Genomic DNA, 22821 nt, shown 5'->3' with positions numbered 1-22821 from the left:
AGTTCTGATGGTGGTTTTTGTAACTGACTACGAGGAGCTCTAGGTTTTTGTCCACTAGGAGCTGAACGGAGACTCACCCACTTGTTCTTCATAGGCCACAGAACACGTGATGATGACCGTCTTTCCATTATTGAGCCAGCCCAGATTAGCCCTGGTGGCCTAGAGGGGAAATGTTTCATGTGCAACGTAGAAATCCCTTGAGCCAGCAAGTCTGACTGGAAATGAGTAAACTGAGTCCTGCTTGGGGATAAGGGAAATTAAGTAAGAACAGTCTACTTCCGAGAGTGAGATACCAAGGAGATAGGAGCCTGAGGCTATGTCTACATGGCAAAAACCCGGGTAGTAGCGAGTCTCAGAGCCTGGGTCTACAGATTTGGGCTCACACTATGGAGATGAAAATAGCCATGTAGACAAATGGGTCTGGGCTCTGAAGCCCAGGGAGGGGGTTGGTTTCAGAGCCTGAGCATGAATGTCTGCATGGCTATTTTTAGCACCATAGCGCAAGCATCGCCAGCCAGAGGCTGTAGACCCAGGCTCTGTGACTCACTGCTGTGCGATTAATTTTTTTTGGCCTTGTAGACATACTTTTAGAAATATCCAAAATGTTAGACAGATAAATAGAAAAGGCTGCATGTCACGGGACTGAATTCATCCCATTGGCTTCATTGGGGTTATATCCGGAATGAATTTGCCCCACTTTCTTCCCAAAGGGTTTTACTCCTTAACTGTGTTGTCACCAACCCTTGTATCTAAATTTCTGGCATCTTTAGCGTCTTTCACTTCATATGGAAAATATGCTAAGACCCTTTTGTATGATGAGCGATGGCCTCTCCTTTATGGTAATCGGAGACGGTGCCCTTAGGGCGACTTGACTCTTCCTTTCTGTGCTTTCTTTTGTCCAGCCGGGTCTCCTGGTGGGGGTGCCAGGCATGATACAAGGAATGCACAAGGCACATCAGTCACATGGAAGGTAAGAATATTTCATATGGTTTAGCTCTGCACAGAGTGCACTCTACTGAAAGGTATTGCAGGATAAAACACCTACTTATTCCAATTCGTCAGCTGCTCACGCTGTAATCTCTGGTCAGTGGCAGATTCAGCTCTAGGGTGGGTTCCATGGTCATAGGATCTTGCTGTTGGCAGGGCCCTGTAAACTCTGTCCCCTCAGCTCACCCTGCAACAGGACTCTCTTGATATTCTTGGATAAGGTACTGATTCACTTTCCCTTGGGACATGTTGTTTTCCAGGTCTCTCCCTTTGAAGTGCAGCACTTTTATACCACTTTTTGTCCCTAGTGCACTTTACAAACACTGGCTGGGGTTTTCAGAATTTCACAAATGCAATCACAGGACTGATTTGCATGTGCAGTTATCACAGATGTGCCTGCAGTCACATGTCTGTGGCCCAGTTTTCAGATGACCTGAGCACTTCAACTCTCATTGACTTCAGTGGCAGCTAAGGGCACTTGAGCCCTGTAAAAACCAGACCACAGACTTAGATAAAAATCTAATTAACTAATAGAACAGATTGATTTTGTTCCCTCCCACCCCCACCCCGCCCACCAAAAAAAAAGAAGGTTTGGCCAAAACAAAACATTTCATTTTGGTTGAAATTTTCTGGGTTTTCGACAAAGAAATGAAAATTGAAAAGTTTGGGATCCATCCCTTTCTCTCTGCCATTTGCAGGGGAAAAATAAGCAAGGAAGTGAGTTTAAAATGAAAAAAAAAAATAATTGTTCAAAAACTGATTTTTTTTCTGGTTTTCATTTTCTCAAAAAATTCTGCAAAATGCTTCATTCAAAAACGTTCATGGAAAGTATTTTGTTTTCTGATCAGCTCTACTCAATGAATCCTCGCACCCACCCCTGTGCAGTAGCTCAATCTTATTACCTCCATTTTATAGATGGTGCATGGAGGGAAGGTGTTAAGTGACTTCCCAAGGCTACAGAGAGGGGGCAGTGTCTCAGTTCTGTTCTCTGGCTGCAACAAAGAGACTTCCAACAAAACATATCCTGACTTTACCCCTGTCCTAACCCCAGTGCTAGTCCCCTGAAGACAGCTCTGCTTTTACTGTGTTTCCATGTCAAATGCAGATTCCTCTTTGTGTTTTCTTCTTCGCCAGACTCCCATGGTCAGAACTTTTGGGCCTTGCTGCTAGCATTGCGCAGGATGGATTCAATGTCACGCATGACTTGGGTGAGCACCTTAACGCAGCAAAGGGGTACTATGTGATGTATGCCAGGAAGTATTTCCTCCTGCATATGTTAAGGAAGAAGGGGACTGCATTTATGTGTTTGGAATGTGGATGGGGGTTAACTTCCTGGAATTTAATGGCCTTCAGACAGGGAAATGCACTGCATCAGGGTTAGAATCTGAACAGCAGAGAATGAAAGATCCAGAGTGGATCTTTCCTAGATGGACTCTTTGGTTTGGGCTGATCTCTCGTTAGAAATAGCATGTTGGAAACATGGAGTCAGATCCTGCACTATTGGAGTCTCTGGGAGTTCTCCCATTGATAGTGCGGACGAATGCAGTGCAAATCCATGTATTTATCTGATCTAATCTGTCTTGTTACTGAGGCACCTCTCATCCTAATGTTCAAACACGTCTTTCCCATAATTTTCTGAGTGGACACTCCTATGCTAGCAATAGACTTTTCCTGAACTGAAGCTGGAGTCCTGATTCACTTTACACATTTCACATGCATCTGACGAAGTGGGTATTCACCCACGAAGGCTTATGCTCCAATACGTCTGTTAGTCTATAAGGTGCCACAGGACTCTTTGTCACTTTACACTGGCACATTCACTAGAGCATGGCCCCTCTGCTGGGGAAGCTGCAGATGGCCAGATGGTGTCAAAAAGGATCTGTCTACACTGCAATTAGACATCCACGGCTGGCCCGTACCAGCTGGCTTGGACTTGTGGGGCTCAGACTGCGGGGCTTTTTAATTGTTGTGTAGACGTTTGGACTCAGGCTGTAGCCTGAGCTCTGGGACCTTCCCACCTCACAGAGTCCTAGAGCTCGAATGTCTTCACTGCAGTTAAACAGCCCTGCAACCAGAGCCCCATGAGTCTGAGTCAGTGAGCACGGGCCAGCTACAGGTTTTTAGCTGCAGTGTAGACATACCCAAAGAAAGCTGACCTGCTGGAACGGAGCATGATTAGGGGTATGGAACAGCTTCGGTCTGAGGAGAGATTTAAAAAGACTGTTTTTTCAGCTTGGAAAAGAGATGATGAAGGGGGGATATGCTAGAGATCTATACAATCTTGACTGGTGTGAAGAAAGTGAATAAGGAAGTGTTATTTACTCCTTCACATAACCCAAGAACTAGGGGTCACCCAATGAAATTAATAGGCAGCAGGTTTAAAACAAACTGAAGGAAATACTTCTTCACACAACGCACAGTCAACCTGCGGAACGCATTGACAGGGGATGTTGTGAAGGCCAAAACTATAACTGGGTTCAAAAAAGAATTAGACAAGTTCATGGAGGACAGGTCCACCAATGGCTATTGGCCAGGATGGGCGGCGATTCAACCCCATGCTCTGACGTGTTGCTAGCCTCTGTTTGCCAGAAGCTGGGAGTGGATGACAGGATGGATCACTCGATGATTACCTGTTCTGTTCATTCCCTTCTGAAGCATCTGGCATTGGCCACTGGCAGAAGACAGGATACTGGGCTAGATGGACCATTGTTGGTCTGACCCAGTATGGCCGTTCTTATGTTCTTATGAGCATTGGCAGCAGGCTGGGACTGCGCTTATACTGGGCACTCCTATGCTGCCTAAAGCAGTGGAGTTCTTAATGGGTGGAGGTCAAGGTGCAACAGGCCAGGGTAGGAGAGGAAGAAGCAAATTAGACCTCCTAGTGCCAGCCACAGTGCCTGTGGATCTACTGGTCCAACTCCAGGCAGGGGACTTGCACACTTACGCTTGCCTTTATGTTCATGCATCAAACACTCTCCATACACAATGTGGGAAAGTGCAGTATGTGCACTCAAGCATGCACAACAAATGCAGACCAATGTGTCTTTCCCAAGGACACACAGCAAATCTGTGGCTGATCCAGCAATGCAATCCTGACCCCTAATCCAAATCTCACGCTATAGCCACAAGACAACCCATCTCCTACTGTTGACTGGTCACATGATGATCCTATTGCCCTTATGATCCATGACTATCTGTCACTTTTCAAAGAGGGCAATGGATGGGAATCCCTCTCACGTTCACACACACACCTCTCTTAACAAACCAGAGAGCAGAACTATACAGGTTGTAGATGCATCATTGGCGGCCATCTTCTTCAGCTGGTCTCTGGGGGTGATCTGAATGTCCTAGGTGGTCTCCTCCTGTAATACCGCTGTTATCTTTCTTGCTACAGCCAGAGCTATCACTGAACTGAAGGAGCTGAACTACTCTGACAAATTCAGAGAGACTTTCCTTCCAGACGGCCAGCCTTTGTTGCCTGGAATGTTTGTGAGGCGACTTGATCTAGCCACCATTTTGGATCTCATTGGCTCAGAAGGGGTCTCGGCCTTCTATGATGGAAACCTAACCCAGGAGATCATTTCTGAGGTGAGCTATGTCTGTACTTATCTGCACATGGATTATTGCATAGTTAGTGCAACCTAGCACAGATAATGGTGCCACCTAGCTGTTCCTTGTTTTAAATGTGGACGGACGCATCCTGAGGGTGAGCAGTAGTCAGTTTTGACTCGAGTGATTTAAAAATAAAAATTTGGCGCTCACTTTTTCTCCCACCTCTGTGTAACTCCATTGACTTCAGTGGAGTTAATCCGACTTAAACCAGGATAAGTGACCAATGAAGTGGCACTATCACCTATGAAAGTGAAATCTACTCTTTCCTCTGTCAAAATGTCCCCGAGAAACTACAGAAAGGATCTAATTCTCTTAAATTCGATAGGTTTTTACAGTCATGTCTGGAGAACCCCTATTTGTTTAATCCCTATTACATTTGATGGGACTAGGCTGTAAGGATTGAATGGTTAAAGTTTTGGAGGACATTTAGGTCCTAGGAAAAGTGCTGGAAGGCCTTAGAGAACAGTCCTCCATTTGGCCACCAAATGAGGCTACTAACTGGCCACTAAATGAGGCTACTAACTCTTTGCACACCAAAAAGCTATCAGATGGTAATGATTTTCAGTCAGTAACAGCTTTGGGGTATTTGAACTGGGGACCTTGAGGTGAAAGTCCTCACCCATGAAGACCCCATTCCCTGAACCTTTTCAAAGCGTCTGAATCAGAGTCACAACCATAGTTAATGTAGCCAAATTTTCCCTGGTGACCACTGATGTGGTTTTGTGTAAGTTGCTGTTCAGAGAGGTGCCAGTGCTACCCAGCCTTTGCCCACACTCACAATTCATTACTCAGCTGCTCTGCTTTAGTTTTGATATGTTAGTAACTTCTACAGACAGGAGATTCCTGCAGTCCTATAAATACCGGCTTGATTTATAAAGGAGCGCGCATTATCTTTTGGTTAGAACACTGAACTATGAGTCAGGAATTCTGGGTTTTCTCCTGGGCTTGCCATTGCCTCACTGCGTGACCCTGCGCAAGTCACTTAGGCACCAACTTTCAAAAGTGGCCTCTAATTTTAGGTGCCTAACTTTATTTTTATATAGGGCCTGAGCTACCGAGGACACCTGCATCCCCAGCTGAGATCAGTGGGATGTACAAATGCTTAGCACCTCTGGAAATCAGGCCAGAGGGTCTAACGTTGGACAACCAAAATTAGGGGGCTCTTTTGAAAATATGGGGCTTAATCACTCAGTGCCTCAGTTTCTCCATCTGTAAAAGGGAGTTGGTAATCAGGGCTGTTGTGATGCTTAACTAATGCTTTTAAAATGCTTTGGGATTCTCAACGAACGGCACTAGAGAAGCAGCATGTATTATTTTTTGCCATGCTGATACATAAACAAGAGGTCATGATAGCCTGTGCTCAATGACTCATCCAGCTATTCAGTCGCCATCTTGGACTGCTCTGAGCTGCGTTCTACTTGCTGTAATGAGGCTACCATGTTCAGAAAGTTCTCCGTTGCCCCCTCTGGTTCGGCAGTGCCACAGGGGGAAGGGAGGTCTGAAGAAAAGGAACAAAGATGAAAAGTTCCAGTTTCTAAGTGACTTCATGTTTAAAATTGCTGCACTTCAGTGCTAACATACACCACATATTATGGGATTGCCCTGTGATCTGTCTTTTCTGGACTGAGGTAAACAGTGAAATTTCTTTCTCTCCACCCTAGTGGAAATGCAGGCTGGCCACACTATCCTAGGCCTAACCAATCCATCTTGGAACCTCACATCCTTGGGAAAAAATGTGGGCTGCATAGAGCTCTGATCAGAGCCAAATGTTTAACTCTACCTGGTGGCAGTCCTAAGTGCACCCAACTGTCACAGAATGGTACTCTGACTTGGGGAGCCTGGCGGCCATGGAACCAATAACGGTTTGCAGTAGACACAAGCAAGTGTATGGATGTATGGTCCCCATTTCTGGAATTATCAGAATAATCATTTAAATTGCTCATTAGTAGGACTCCGTGTCTGTCACGGATGTCGCGGAAGTCACGGATTCCGTGACTTTCTGCAACCTTCGTGACTTTTGCAGCAGCCAGTGTGGCTGACCCCAGGGTCACCCAAGCAGCTGGTTCTGGGGCCAGGTACACTGGCTGCTGCTTGGACGGCCCTGGGCAGCTGGCCCCAGGGACCACCCGAGCAGTGGCTGGTGCAGCTGGCTGTGGGGACCACCCTAGCAGCAGCCCCCTGGGATGTGCCTCCCACAGCAGCGGTCCCCCGGCCCCTCCCACAGCGGCTGCCCCCCAGGGCACCCCCTGCAGTAGCGCCCCCAGGTAGCAGCACCCCCTCCCCCGCCAAGATTTAGTCAAGGGTATAGTATAAGTCATGGATAGGTCACAGCTGTGAATTTTTGTTTATTGCCCGTGACCTGTCCATGACTTTTTTACTAAAAATACCTATGACTAAATTGTAGCCGTACCCATCAGGCAACCTTGTGTTTTGTAGTGCTCCCTGAGATCATAGTTCCCTCCCATCTTTCCAATGTATCCCCTCCCTCTCTCCCTTTTCCCCCTCTCCTCTCTGTCCTATCATTCCTCTCCTACCTTCTTTTACTTATTTTTGGGCTTTTCTTAGGTCTTTTTCTTCCTCTTCCTTTTCCCGAAAAGGAATAATTCTGGTGATTAGCATATGATCTTTCTTTACAAAGAACTCCAAACTGGGGCTGAATTGCAAAATGACCATTATTTCACAATATAGGCAAATCTCTTTAACTCGTCAAAGATTGTTATATTTTACTCTTTGCCTTTAGTAATGAAAATGTTTGATCTTACTTATCTGGTCTCAAAATCTGATACTGACTTTTTACTCCAGATTAGATACCTTTCGTCTCTTTGCTATTTTTGTTATCTTTGTCATCTGTGTTAAAATAAGCATTAAAGAATAAATTGCATGCACAGAAGCTGCACTTCCAGATTTCGCTGGAGAGTGGTGATCCCTGCCATATGACCCTGAAAGTTATTCCCTTCCCAGGGTTACGTTCATTTTACAAGTGCTCCCAAAATGCCATGGCCTGAGTGTGAAAAGCTGCTGTTTGTAGAGTAATCACACAGAACTTGCAACAAGTTCTTGGGCCTTTCTCCATATCTCCAAGAAGGGGGAACAGCTCACATCTCTATGCTGTGCTAATCCCTGTTTCGTTACCCATCCTCCCCGCAACCCTCTGCTGCTGCAGAATTGCAAAGAAGTGGCTGCCAGGCAAAGCGAGGGAGCTCTGTAAACAGGAGTAAAGCAAAGGATTGGGAGCACAAAAAAATATGCCCGGCAATGGAGTTAAGCTCCTGATTAAAGCCTACTCTGCACAGAAGAGCAAAGTACTGAGCTTACAGATAAGCTTCAAGTGGTTTGTTGTTCTGATTGAACAAACGACATTTAAGATGTGCCCTCGGGTAAGTCTGCAAGACACCAGATCCCTTTTTCCCCTCCTAATACAGAAAGGCACAGGTGGGAAGAGTGTTGTTCTGGGAATTTGATATGACCTCTGTTTGTTTATCAGATGCCTGCTCCCCTTTGCATATCGTTCACGCTCCTTTTGCCTGGTTAGCAGCTGCTGTACTCAGTTTTATGCTGGTGTGACTCCACTGGGCTAGATCCTCAGCTGGTGCAAGTCAGTGGCCAAATGATTTCAGTGGCTCTACTGGAGCGTAACGCAGTTGAATTAGGGCCTTTATCTTTGGGGATGCATCTATCACTTGGTGCAGGGAGTGGGGATTAAAACTATGGACCACGTTTTCAAAGGGGCAAGCGCAGGTGGGAATTTGCACGTCTTAGGCAGACGAGATGATGCGTACGCATGCTGCACTGCATGTGAGTGCAAACCCTGACTTGCACGTGCCCGTCAGGCTGTTTGTGCCCCAGATGAACATGCCCCGCATGGGGAAGCATTAACTCTCCTGCTCCTGTGTTTCATCTGTTAATGGTTCCACCTGAGACGGTATCCTCTCGCTACGTTGAGTGGGTCATTATGAAAAACCAGAGCCCAGAACTGCAGAGTCTGCTTAGTCTGATTTTTTGGGGTGGAAAACCAAAGCACTAGCTAGAGCAACCATGGGCCTGGTCTCGTACCGCATCATACACTGGTGTCGCTCCATTGACCTCAGTGGATTTACTCTCATTTATACGGACAGAAGTGCAGGGAGCCAGGCCTGTGTGTGTTCAGTTGTAAGAGTCCGAGGATTTTGTGAGTACACACGCTCAGCTCTGACCTTCTGTAAAACACCGGCCATGGAATTTCACACAATCACTCCTGGAGTGAAGGGAGCTGCCCCTCCCTTCCCTGTCAGTAAGCCCTCGTGAGCCCAATAATTTGTACTTGACCTAGAGTATATCTTCAAGAAAGGCATCTGGTCTTGAGTCAAAGATGCCAAGTAATGGAGCAGCCATCACATCTCTTGCCTTTCTGTCTTTTTTACTGACTGTGATGGGTTTCGCTGGGGTACAACCTGGAACTGAGGTACTGCAGAACCCTCTGGCATTCCAGCCTGGGCTCCCTTACTCACTGTGATGCTGTGACAAGCTGCAGACTGCTCCCGGTCCTGCATTTACACAAACCTTTACACAGGCAGGGACATACCCAACTGCAGTTATATGAAGGCTTCTCCCCCAGCTCCACAGTAGCGGACCCAGTAGCAGCCGCTCCCACTGAGCAGAAAAGTGGTGCCTTTTTAATTTTTACTCACCCGCCGGCACTCCGGATCTTCAGTGGCACTTCGGTGGCGGGTCCTTCAACCACGCCAGGTCTTCGGCGGCACTTCAGCAGCGGGTCGGTCAGGGTTTTTCTTTCATTTTTTTTTTCCTTTGCGGTGGGTAGTGCCTTTTTTTGTGTTCACTCCCCCTGCTGCTAAAACCTGGCTTCACCACTGCTGGGACCCTAGAGCTGAACCATCTTGCCCTGGTCAAAAGCCTGACCAGTATAAGTTTATTTCCCAGTCCACCCCTCCCTCAAAGTGGAGAGGACAAAGCACCAGTTTTGTTCCTGAACAGATTCCCTCAAGCACTTCAAGCAAATCACACTGTTGTAGGTAAAAATATAAAACAGATTTATTAACTACAGAAAGATAGATCTGAAGTTATTATAAGTAGTGAATATACAGATCAAAGCAGATTACCTAAGAAATAAACAAAAACGTAATCTAAGCTTTATAAACTAGATAGGATTTGAATCAAGCAGTGTCTCACCCTGTTAGCTATATAAACAGATTATAGCTTTTGTATACACAGACAGGAATTCTTCTGTCCTGCCTGGGACTCTTATTTTCGCAATTCAGTCTTTGTTCCTCAGGTGTTTTCAGGTGTTGAGTTGTAGGGCGAGTGAGGCCAAGTGATGATGTCACTTCCCCCTTTTATATCTTTTTCCAGCTTGCTGGAAAGATCTTTTGCTGGGACATGAGTCAAACAGTCTCCATTTGGGTACGTGCTATCTCTGAGAGGTTTCCATTCTATACAGTTCCTGGGGTAATCCTTGTAAGTGTTTGATTCTCTTCAAGGGGCCATTAACATTGTTTGGCCTTTTTATTGTTGTACCTGAAAGGCTGCTTGTGGGTGTTCCCAACCTCACAACATGTTTCAGTGGCACATACAGAGCCAAACGTCCTAACTTCCTATACAGTGATAGCATATACAACTTAACAGGATGTTAATGTTCAACAGATTGAAACTTTTAAAATGAGGCATACTGTGTACAAAACATATAATAATTATACCATCATGGTGACTATAGGGCGCAGAGTGTCACACTGACATGGCCTCCATGGCAGTATTATCTGTGTACCTCACAATATTTAATCTATTTAGCCTCACACCACGCCAGGGAGGTAGGGCAGTGCTATTATCTCCATTTTACATATGTGGGATTGAAGTTCAGAGAAGCTAAGTGACTTGCCCCGGGTCACACAAGCAGTCTGTGGCAGAGCAGGGAATTGAATCCAGGTTTCCCAAGTCCAAGTGGCTTAACCACTGGACCAGCCTTCCTCTCCTTGGCAATCTGTTCTGATCACCTTCACTGTTTAAAAAAATTGCATTTTCTTCCCAGAACCAAAACCCCACATCCAGACACTTCTGAGCAGAACCACAGCTGAACATTTCAGGTCACGCCTGTCTCTGCAGTAGTTCTGAGGCATAATTAATTAATATTTGTCAAGCACTTCGAGATCCTCAGATGAAAAGCACTAGAGAAGAGCCAAGTATCCTCATTATAATAATGAGTACTGCAGAGGTATCTAATGGGCTCCAGGGCTGAGATGCAGGCCTCATTACTCCATGGGATAGCTTTGGCCAAGTGATATGTGCAGCGAGCAGTCTGTAGGAGGAGTTAAAAATAAAAGGAGCCAGATGTCCCTCTTTCACTGGCATTGCTATAGAGGAGAGGAGACTGAGAAATAAACAGGAACAGAACCAAGGATGAAAGGAGAGAGAACTCTTATGCTGCAAGGAACCTAGGGGAAAAGTCTCTTTTGAAGAATGAGCAAGCAAAAGTGCATACTCTGGAAAATGTGAGGAGGAAGACTAAAGGCAATGGGCCAGATACATCCCTTGGGTCGCCCCACGGAAGTCTGCAGAGCTGTAGCAGTGCCTGTCACCCCATCATGCCATGGAGGGAGATGCAGAGCTGTTTCATAGTGTCCATCACCTGGGCATGCTATAGGGCTGGGCTACAGGACTTCTCAATGTATTGACACTTGGGCGTAGGGGGAGAGATCAAAAGCAGTTTTTAGTCATAAAGGATGGGATTTTCAAAGGAAACCTAAGGCAGTTAGGCACTCAGATTCCACTGAAATTCAATGGGCTCCTAACTCTCTTAGGCTTTGAACACCACAGCCAAAAATCATCATAAGAGGCAAACTGGTGTTTAACCAGAATCCGAATACAATGTTGTTTACTGGGGTGGCAGGCTGACTGCAATACTCACTGACGCAGCTGCTTTGATATGCTCTGCCTTGCCCTTTTGTTCAGGTCCATAACTATGGAGGAGTCCTGTTAGAAGAAGACTTCATTAACTACAATGCTGTAGTGGAGAATCCAGTCCACACGGTGTATCAAGGTAAAGTGTCCTGACAGCCCTGCCTCTCCGGTGCACAGGCTGCTACATCCTATGGCACGTGATAGCATCAGTTAGCAACTGTAAATCTGAACTGCCCCCCAAAGCCAGGGGAGAAATGAGTGTGAGGCAGCAAAGCCACTAAGCTGCAACCCTCGTCAAAGTCCTGGCTTGTGTCCGCAGGGTACAGACCCGCCTAGGTCATTAAGACTGTCCCAGTCACCTTCCTGCTGCAAACTAGTGACTGTGATGATCAGTAAGTTAAGAATGCTTCCAGCATTTGACACAGGTTCATGTTTTCCTTGACAGAACAAGCCTGTATACTCTGATCCTCACTTGTGAGATATTGGCAAGCCCTCAGATAGCTTTGGGACTTGTGAAATCAAGTGTTGACATTTTGATGTAACATCATCACGCAGAGCCACAACTTGACCACATGTTGATGCCATATTGTATCCTGATGTAAGCTAGGCCATGTCATAGCCCAGGAGTTTTGTACAGCTTGCAAATGGCCCTTAAAGGTGGTCTGCAAAGGGGAAAAACACGGGGTTATGCCCTTTTGAGCCTTTTTATGGTGGATAGAGAAGACCTGAAGAGTAATTTTTTCCCCTGGTTTTTCTTTTATCGTAAACATAACAGAACTGTGAAATCTGGTCAGTCTGTTTTGTTGGAGGTCTTTCTTGGAGGAGCCTTAACTTCCTCGTCCTTTAATTGCAGGGGAAAGGTGTTGAATCTTTAACAAATGACCCTTTCTTTTTTTTCTGCTCATTCAGACATTTGAGATACAGGTTTCTTTACAAAAACAAACAAAAGATAAAGGGCCAGATTCTCAGCCAGTGTAGATCAGTGCATCTTCACTGCAGTCTGTGGGGTTGCATTGGTTTGCAGCAACTGGCAACCTGACTCAGAGTTTTAAACAAACGGAATACAAATCCCTTTCCCTCACACTCAGTTGTCTTTTACTTCCTTGGACCTGTGAGGTCATAAACCTACAAGTTCACCAGTCACCCATAGAGTCTTTCACAACCCCCACTCCCCAACATAGACAAGATTTGAATTTCTAATGTAAGAAACAAGCAGGAAAAAAGCCTTCCAGGTCATCTTTATCCATCAAAAAGGAGAAAAATGGGCCATTATCCTATTGGAATAGGGTGGCCAAGTAGTGACTCTGCAGCTCCCTGCCTCTCATTCTGCTAGCTCCGTTTCCTTTCTGGAACACCAGCCCCCAGGCTACCTCCCCAGGAACACACCACCAAAGTTAGCGCCACTCCTCTGTGATTCCTCTCCCCGGGCACAACCTGCCTCAGTCACTCCTCCTCTTCCTACCATCTGACTGGCCTTTAGAGCTCAGGTGTAGCTCTGTCTCAGTTGGGCTCACCTGCCCTGACAAGGGGGAGCTGGGCATAGTCTACTCACAGGGACCAGCTACCCTGTGACACCTGTCTTTTAAGAAATCTTTTTCAAATCTCCTATAATTACCTTCCCACATTTGAAATGATTGTTTTCCTTTCCTCACAGTAAAGTGTTAAAGATAGAACAGTCCTATAAAACCTTGACAAAGCAGCTTCTAATGTGAATAGCTGTATTCCTCTCCTCTCACCTTGACAGGTCATCTTGTTCTCAGCCCTCCACCTCCACATGCGGGTCCTGCACTGATCACAGCTCTAAATATCCTGGAGGGCTTTAATATCACGAGCCAGGTAACCAGGGAAAATACCCTCCATTGGATAACAGAGGTAAGACTGGGCTAACTACTTGGCTGAGTTTTCTGTGTTGATGTAAAATGGCTTTATTTCCCTAAAGATTGTGCAGAGAATTTACATAGGAAACTCCCGCTGGGGTTAATGGGAAAACAGCCTGCTAAGATTTAAATCTGGACTTTGACGTTGTACCAGACATATGCAGGTACTGTAGGGTACTCCTGAGTCTCTTGATTATCTGAACCCCTTTTGCTTGAACAAAACTTCTTGCAAAGGAACAGCTGTATTGCCATTTATTTCCTGTATGCAGTCATTGCCACGGCTGAGGACAGTTCTGTCTATTTCCTCATTGTTAGATCAGTGTAACAAGTCACTTAGTTATTGACTTTAACAGAGGACTCTTAGGGGATGGCGGTGTTATAGCCTGTAGGCAGATGCTTCATGTTTGTGACTGGGATTTGGAAGTCGAGAGAAAAGCCTACTCCGTTGAATCCTTCCCAGGTTTTACAGTGAGCCCAGTGCCTGCTGGATAGGACTTTGGGAGTTTTAGTGAGCACTGTGTAGATAAATACCCCTATAGGATGGAATTCACCATCTTGCAAAGGGCCCTCCTTACTATTTAAGTCCTAGGTACCAAATTCTGCAGTGCTTGATCTAGACTCATTAGCCCAAACTCCCAGGTTTGACCTGTATAAGTCTTGAGCACAGTCTGAAGCATTTGGCTTTTAAGGCAGGGCGTAAGTGGGATTTGCATCCAAATTCAGTGCCTTGAACTGAGGAGGAAGCAGTAACCGGAGACGTAACAGGTATTTGGAGTAAAATAAGCTGATGTAAATAGACAATATTCAAAGTGAAGCTATAGTCAGAGAAGTAACTCTGCGAACGTGACAGTGGGTGATTTTTAAAAACCTTTTTTAAGGCTTTGCAGTTTACCTTTTAAAACACATCTATTCTGATGTTGGTGGCAATGCAAAGACATTTTGGGTCCTGATTTTTAAAGGGGCCTTAATTTGTTCCAGTGGTACCAACCCTTGCAATTTTATTGTGAGTCTAGCAATATTTGGTGTGGTTTTTATTTTTCCGTAAAGCCCCAGGTTCTGGAGTCACGTGATTATTTGAGACCCTCAGCTTTCATTTTTTTAAAATAAATTCTAGCCCTCATACTTGTGGGAAAAAAGCCTGAAAATGTGACCCAAGTGCACCCCAAGAACACCAAACCCAGAATGCAAATAAAAAGAACCAACATTTATTATTTTTAAAATCTCATGTTTTTTAAGCCAATCTCCTGATGTTGGGGGCCTGAGTCATGTTTTTTGAGTACTTGGGGTTGCCAGTACTGTTGGTCTCCCTTTCTATGCCTGCAGTTTGCCCCTGCAAATAACTGCAGGTTTGTATGCAGCCACATACACACCTAACTACCTGATCTGTGAGCGCAGGTATGTTGGTAGACGTCTACAACACATCAGTGGGGTTTTTCAAATTGGGGCCTTAAAGCAAATTGCAACGTTGCTAAGCTGTTGGCTGAGATTCTGTGCTGCACCCACTGGAAATGCAGCACAGAAGGTGGAGGCCAGGCACAGCAGAAGGAAAAGTACCTTTAAGCAAGGCTTGCCAGCTGGGCCTTAGCTGTCCTGTGTCCTGCCTGTTCTGGGGCTGGGGGAATTCTTCTCTGGGCACCTAAGGGGCTTTTACAAGCCTTGTCCTTGGCCGCTAGTTCCCACAAAGGAAAATCCCTCCCATAGTGTCTTGACTAGTGGAAAGCAGCAGTTTTCCAACAGTGAATTTTTTTTATTGTACATCGGAAGATAAATTATAACTCATAAAGAGGAATTGTTTATGCACCACACATGACAAAACATAATAGACATTTGGGCTATAAATCTAAAGGCTTAAGCAATGACTTGAAACTAGAATGAAAGCAACACCAACTTAAAAGTGAAATCTCCCAATACATTTGTCTTTGTCCCCCCTGCCTGTTTGACTGAAAAGCACGTTTGTTCTTGCAACGCTGCCTTCGGCAATGGATCATAAAGCTGTCCTGATCCGAAGAAGCTGCCAATCAACCTGAGTCAAATCACCACAGTTTTGGAAGGGAACAAAATGTGCATGTACACTAGCTCTGGGCTAACACTTCTCCCTCCTTTCTGTAGTTAATTGAAACCAGCTTATTGAGCTAAACACACAGGGCTGCATTTTCAAACGTGGGTGGATAAGTTGGCTCTTGGTGGTACATCTTCTTTGCCCACGTGTGAAAGCTTGGCCCACCTGGCAAGCTTCTGTGTTCATGAAGATGCCCTGTCTCCAGGGGCGGCGGGTATAAGAGGCCAGGGGAGGCTAAGCCTCCCCAAATAGGATGCGGCGCACGTCCCTCTGGATGCCTTTGGAGCACCGAAAGGGCGCCCAGGCCATATAACCTTGCCCGCGCTCTGCCCCGAGGCCCCGTTCCAGGTCATCCTCTTCCCCTATGGCGCTGCCTGCATTGCTCCTCTTCCCCCCCCCCCCGCTCTGCCTCTTCCCCCAAGGCCTGTCCCCCGCCCAGCACTTGCACCTCTCTGCCCCCTCCCCCGAGGCCTCCCCCACCCGCCAAAGAGCGGTAGGCGGGGGGATTTTGGGGGAGGGGCAGAGAGGTGTGAGCGGTGGGGGGGCCTTGGGAGAGAGGGTGGAGAGACATGGGTGGGGGGACTTCGGGGGAGAAGGCTGAGTGGGAGCAGGGCATGGGGTGGAGTGGGGGTGGAGCCTCGGGGGGGAGGAGACCAAGCTGGGGGAGGGCCTTGTTATGCAGACAAACCTACACAGGATCGTTTTGGGGGATAAGGCAAAGATGCCACATTTATTATGAAAACACAATTTGATTTGTGACCAATAACTAATACCTATACACACACACACTCATCCACACACATACATCAGATGTTCTGCAGCTGCTGTATAGTTACCAGTCCTGAACATAGCTTGAGTCCGTGGCTTGATTTCGCAGCTTGGGTTCGTAGCTTGTGGCGGCTAACTGGCCAGGAACGCCGGGCACAAGGAAGGGCTGGATCTGCCCTCCCATGTTAGCAGCAGAACGTTACCCAAAGTCTTCCATCTCGCCCATCTTTTTTATAGGCTTTTAGTTTGAATCCAGAGTCCATCGGTCTTGCTGTGTCACGCTGCCTCTGGGTTCGGTGTGATTGATCACCCATCAATTGCAGACCTGACTTTCAGCCGCAGACCTGACTTTGATCTTCCTTCTATTGTACCTTTGTTCTTTTCTTTTTAGGATGGACTCTTCTTACTTTGTTAGGGCTGTTCTGTGCATCTTCAGCCGTTGGTGTTTGAACTCTATTTCATCAGGACAGGCTGGTGCTGGAGGTTGATTCCATCATCCATACATACCTCATTCACACATCTAAACTAAATAAGATTACAACAGGCTTTTACAAAATGGAGTGAGCGTTTTAAAATGGAGTTTGAGTTACAATATGGACAAGTGTAAGGAATGACAAAGTGAACAGAAGCTACAATGTAGACAAGTATATGAATGGCAAACAGTGAGCAGAAGTTACAATGTTGAAACAGTGCAAGTTTCAGTGATTTAAGCAGCAATTGGATTGAAACTGAAACTTACAAGGGCAGCTGGCTGAATGCTATGGCTCTTAACAAACATCTTGTCAATTAGCCAGTTATTGGGGTAACCGGTTTTATGAATGAATGTTTCATTCATAAAACTTTACTTATGAAGTTACATTAATAAAGTGAACAATTAAAAACAATTTCATTCATCAGTTCTACAGTCTCAGGGAAGAGAAGGGGGTGGGGCCATGGTCCAGGCACCAGTGCGCCCCTCCCCTCCCCCACACACTTCTAGGGAGCTTCCGGTGCTCATGCCCAGGCTCCACAAATGCAGGAATCATGCACCACTCATGCATGTCTCCATCGTGCTTTTAAAATGCTGGCCCTTTAAATGTTCTGGGGTTAAAATTTTCCATTCAAGCCACGTGCGTGACATAGAGGTAGCAAAAAAAACCCCCCGAATTCCTGTTTTGTGGCAATGGGATGCTGGTGGAACTGTGCATTAAGAGCATGTGCAGCTCCCTCAGGAGGAGTCTCATGGGAATCTGGCATGATTTTTGGTGTTGTGATGAATGCTCCAGAAAGTGGTAATTCCCAGCTGGAAAGTAGAGGGAAGGTAATAGAATTGATGGTTGTGTTTCTTACATGGGAGTAAGGAGTACTTGTGTCACCTTAGAGACTAACAAATTTATTTGGGCATAAGCTTTCGTGGGCTAAAACCCACTTCATCGGATGAATGCAGTGGAAAATACAGTAGGAAGATATATATACACAGAGAACATGAAAAAATGGGTGTTGCCATACCAACTCTAATGAGACTAATCAATTAAGGTGGGCTATTATCAGCAGGAGAAAAAAAAACTTTTGTAGTGATAATCAGGATGGCCCATTTCCAACAGTTGACGAGAAGGTGTGAGGAACAGTAGGGGAAAAATTAGCACGGGGAAATAGTTTTTATTTTGTGTAATGATCCATCCACTCCCAGTCTTTATTCAAGCCTAATTTAATGGTGTCCAGTTTGCAAATTAATTCCAATTCTGCAGTTTCTCGTTGGAGACTCTGAAACCTGTTTACATGGGAGTGTGCTAGCACGAGTCAGATGAACAGATACTGTGTACATACATTTCACCTTGGCCATCAGCTCTACAAATATTGTTGGGTATACCCCACTTTCATGTAATGCTCCTGCAATGTAAAGCTCATGTCCCTTGATTGTCTTGTCTGTACACTTTACTTCTGATCATTGAGGGATAGCAAGAAATCTTGGCTTCATACACCTGGCCTGTGGAAAGGCTGTCTTCATCAGCTAGATCTGCCTTTGAAGCAACAACACTATAATACCCGTGAAGGCTTCCTGCTCAAGATGGTGATTACTAGGCAGGGAGTTGGGGCAAAACAGAAGCTGGATCCGACATGCTGGAAGAGTAAGTGCCACTCTCCATCTGGACAATGGAAGGTGAGACTTCCGGGGCCATCTAAATGTTTCTCTTTGATTCTTTCTTTGTATTCACTTTAGACGTTAAAAATAGCACTGGACCTAGCTAACAGCTTGGGAGACCCAGTCTGTGACGCATCCATCTACCATAGTGTAGAAGACATGGTCAGGTACGTCTGAGTATGAGGAATGCTTTGGTGAATAAATGAATATGAATCATTGTAATAATCCTGTTGTACAATGAAATCTGGTCCTTGTTCTGTGGGTCTTTGTTTCACTGATGAAAGGCCAGTTCCCAAAGGGCCTTGGGAAGCATGAGCTGTGCTATATTCAGGGGTGACCAAAGTATCCAGTTATTACACAGCCCGTATTCACATGAGCAAAAACAAATTTGGCCCTGAAAGATTATGGGGCGTTACAATGTGGTTTCCTAATTTAGATTCTTTCTGTAACAGGCTAAACCCTGATGTTGATCATCCACTTTTACCCCTCTAAAATCCGTTCTCCGAGGCTCAGGCGGAGGCACCTACCTCCCATCTGAGCCCATCCAGTGCCAATCAGAAGTTGTACATTAAGGACACTGTCTGTGATCCCTCCTTCCCGCAACACCCAGAATGGCGCTTCCTGTCTCCCTAATGCTCTCTGCCAAATCTGGAATTGAAACATTGTCTCTTATATCTCAAAGCAGGTTTTAGCCATGATTAATGCAGTGGGGCTGGATGCACTTCGTTGATGTCTACACTTGCAACTGCACCATGTTCAGTGCTGGTTCAGCTGCAGCCATTGCTGACCTGTATGGGCAACAATGGGTAATTTTGCTAGTGTAGACAAGGCCTTTCTGTATAACAAGAACACAGTGAAGTAAGGTCTTATTTACATATCAAAGGAATCACACTAAGGTCTGATTCCAGTTGGACAGACATGCTACAGTGCTTTCATGAATAGCCTCAAAGCACAGTGACACCATTAGGAGCTGTGCCTAAACCATGTTGTGTGTGGACATAATTTGATTAGGAACAAACCATGCTAAACCCTACTTACAAACTCATTAAAATATGGCCTAAGGGCCCAACCCCACTACAAATATAACTGTAACCAGGATGCGATGCTTTCGTCTGACCCCTATCAATTAAAGTCTTTCCCAATCTGCTGTGAAAGAAAGCCTGTATGCTGTGCAAAGTCCTTCCTGGGGTTTGGCTTTATTAACAAAGAAATGAACAATAATACCACATAAAATTAGCTCAAACCTTCTTCCCAGACCTGACTGCTCCTAGCATTCCTCCCTCAAGGCTGCTCAGCTCACACCCTAGATTCTCTTTCTCCACAGGCCCTCCCACCTCATTTATAGCTACGAGCATAGTAATGTCTGCCTCACTGAGTTAGTAGAAGATAAATTAACCTCTAGGAGGATCAATGCCTGCTAAGAAGGTGGGGTGTTCCAAGCTGGCAGGGGTTGCCTGATACATTTGATTACAAAAATCATAGTCGGGTAACACAGCAGCTTTTTTTCACAACACAGCTATATGTATCCATTCTTAGGATGTCCCGACAAAGACCTGAGGGAGCCGTCACCTTCCTTCCTTTTGGCAGCCTCACATTATTATTTGTATTGTGGTAGCACCCAGGAGCCCTAATCATGGACCAGGACCCCATGGTAAAGTCATAGTGATGCTCCATCATCCTCACTTGCCAGACGTCCATTGAACCTCTCTGAACTCTAGGCAACAGGGCGGGTGCTTCAGCCTACAGTCTGACTAACGAATGGTCCAGGGCAATGACCACAGAGTTGCCTCCCCTATGCGGTGGCTGAGATGTCTCATTTCTTTCCATTGGATGCGCCAGAGGAGCCCGCTTTTCACAGTACAATTGAATAACCTCCATTCCTTCCAGGCACGTCCGACGGGCCTGTGATGAGTACTGCCCGATGGATTTATATATTAGATGTGCCCTAAAGAGGAGATGCTCTGCTTTCTAAACTCACTGCTTTTTCGCCCCCATATCCTCTCTTGTCATTGCAGTAAATCAAAGGCAGGTTTCCTGCGTCAGCTGATTAATGACTCCCAGTCCTTCCCTTCTGGTATCAATATTCCACACTTCTCCATAGAGAGCGGCCCTCCTGCTAGCCAGGTCCTTGTTATGGGACCCGATGACTACATTGTTGCAGTTGTAAGGTAAAGGATTTAGTTTTTCAGTCCCGGTGGGTTTAGAGATGGGAGAGCAGAGCAGAGAAAGTTCATTCAATGTGGCGGTGAGAGGAATGACTCCGGAGATTGGTCATGACAGACCTATTCCCATCACCTAACGCTCACTGGTTCAGCCTAGATCCTTGGTAATTGCCAGCCATTGCCATCTATGGCTGTTCAATGGCCTATCTGAAATAACTTGGTGGGCTTAGTCTAGTTCCTAATGGAGAGGTGTTCACATCACAGATTTCCACCTCTAGCTGCCATCCTTAGCAGAGAGTCCCAAGATGACGGCACCTTTCACAAACACAAAAAAAAAACCTATGGAAGATTCTCCACCAAGGTGGAAGGGGGAATCTGGGGTCGTGCTCTGACAGTACCAAGCCTTGGAGTATTATATGAATTACTGGAAGGGTTTTCACAAGGTTTCTTTGTCTTCCTTTTCAGTTCCCTGAACCGTCCATTTGGAAGTGGAATAATAACACCCTCTGGAATCCTTCTAAACAGTCAGATGTTGGATTTTTCCTGGCTGAATAGTACATTGAACCACTCCTCTCCTGGCCTGGTAATGAATTCCATGAAGAGTTCTGAATTTTAACTTGTTTGGTCTTGACTCTTTTTATTCTCAAATAACTTCCTCAGTAAAAAAGAGAGGCTCTCTCGCTTTCTCTTCACTTTCCATGCTATCCAGCAGAGAAATAGAATATAGACTACAGGAGGAGGTTACCTGTTTGTGTGATCTGGCTACGTGAAATATCATAGTATTGCAAGGAAACCATATAGAGTCTAGCATGGCTGCCATATAGAAAGCACACTTCCCCCAGGGTGATCACACATTATATTGACTGGAAATAAGGATTATATTTGAAAATTATTGCTCTTCAGGTTGATAGAAAATGGAAACCACATCCTGAGGTCTCAGACAGAGAACATCATTGACCACTGCTGGTCACTTCCTGTGCTAAACTGTTGGGCGGTATTGCTATGCACTGTTAAACAGTTGCCACTTTCCACTCCAGAGGTGGCTGCATTTTAGTAGTGGGTAAAATGACTTCTGTATATAGTTTGTAAAGGGCTTTAGGTGCCTTGGAATGAAAGGTATGAGATAAATGTAAACTAGTAGTAAACTATTTCACTTGATGATTACCTGTTCTGTTCATTCGCTCTGGGGTACCTGGCATTGGCCGCTCTTGGAAGCCAGGATACTAGGCTAGATGGACCTTTGGTCTGACCCAGTATGGCAATTCTTATGTTCTTATAGCAGTGAGAATGGCATCATAATCAAGCTAATATTATTAGAGTTATTGACTCAGAAATGAAAAGAGAAACAAGCTAACATAAGCAATTTGGGCTATGGAAAATCTTTGTTGTGATCTGTTTACTAGTTTTGGGGGGTATTTTATTCACCAACAGAGGAATCTCATTCAGCCTGGAAAAAGACCCTTATCCTTTTTACTGCCCACTATTGTTCGACCATCTGAAGGGATGTGTGGGACTTATCTTTGTCTGGGAGCTAACAATGGCGACAAAGCCTTGAGCAGCATCACACAGGTCAGTTTTGAGTACTGCATCTGAGCATGTTCTGAACCACTTGCAATGGGGAAGGCCCAAGCTATCTTCCAGTGTTTCTTCATGCTGGTATTTGCATTCTCTGCCCCATGGGCGGCAGGTGGACCGCGTCTTTGGGGAGGCTAGCCCCATGACCCCACCCCTTCTGCATGAGCCCCTGTGGCCGGAGTCCTGAGTCCCCTCCCCCCCGCTTCTCCTTTCCCACAGCCAGAGAAGACCCTGACTGGCCAGAACCCGAGCCGTCCTCCCTACCCCCCCCTCCAGAGGAGCCCCGGGCCGGTTTCAGCCTGCTGACTGATCCAAGTCCCAGCCATGACAGCCAGCCTGGGGCCGGAGCAGCCCCAGTTCAGTGTCCCGCAACAGCAGCTGCCCCTGGCCTATTATACCCATGCTCTGCCCTGGGGGTTTCCTACACCAACAAGTTGGTTACCAGAACAAACATGAAATACACAATTCCTGTTTTTGAAGAGGTTAAAATATTGTCTTAATGTGCATTTAGTTCTGCTTCAAGGTAACAGCCGATGGAGTCTGAAGTCCTCTGGTAAAACATGGGCAGTGGTGTGACGTGGAAGATGAGTTTCACTTGTAACGATACTCCCGGTTGAGTCGTCTGCAGGGCATGAACGTAGGACCTGTGGGTCTAAAAGCAGGAGCCTCTACTAGCTGAGCTAAAGGAGCAGGTCTGATAGTCCAGTGGAAGCTGATGGCTCATATATGGTCGAGCCAGACTGTGTGAGCATAGGTTAAGCTTCCTCTTCC

The 22821-nt window shown here is 45.9% G+C and overlaps 1 protein-coding gene across 4 annotated transcripts in view; it reads left to right on the top strand.

Moving 5' to 3' along the window:
- Window positions 1–22821, top strand: part of GGT7 (gamma-glutamyltransferase 7) — a 53482-nt gene that overhangs the window by 19613 nt on the left and 11048 nt on the right. For all 4 annotated transcript variants that reach the window (XM_005295380.4, XM_024105085.3, XM_042858264.2 and 1 more), the window contains exons 5-13: window positions 903–970; window positions 2122–2195; window positions 4382–4575; window positions 11539–11626; window positions 13232–13359; window positions 18392–18480; window positions 20329–20481; window positions 20941–21058; window positions 21907–22044. In XM_005295380.4, the coding sequence (XP_005295437.2) occupies window positions 903–970; window positions 2122–2195; window positions 4382–4575; window positions 11539–11626; window positions 13232–13359; window positions 18392–18480; window positions 20329–20481; window positions 20941–21058; window positions 21907–22044 (1050 nt within the window). The remainder of the gene's footprint in view (window positions 1–902; window positions 971–2121; window positions 2196–4381; window positions 4576–11538; window positions 11627–13231; window positions 13360–18391; window positions 18481–20328; window positions 20482–20940; window positions 21059–21906; window positions 22045–22821) is intronic.

This window comes from Chrysemys picta, chromosome 13 (assembly GCF_011386835.1).
Source record: "Chrysemys picta bellii isolate R12L10 chromosome 13, ASM1138683v2, whole genome shotgun sequence".
In the NCBI taxonomy this organism is placed as follows: domain Eukaryota; kingdom Metazoa; phylum Chordata; order Testudines; family Emydidae; genus Chrysemys; species Chrysemys picta.
This window is presented reverse-complemented; position numbering and strand designations above follow the sequence as displayed.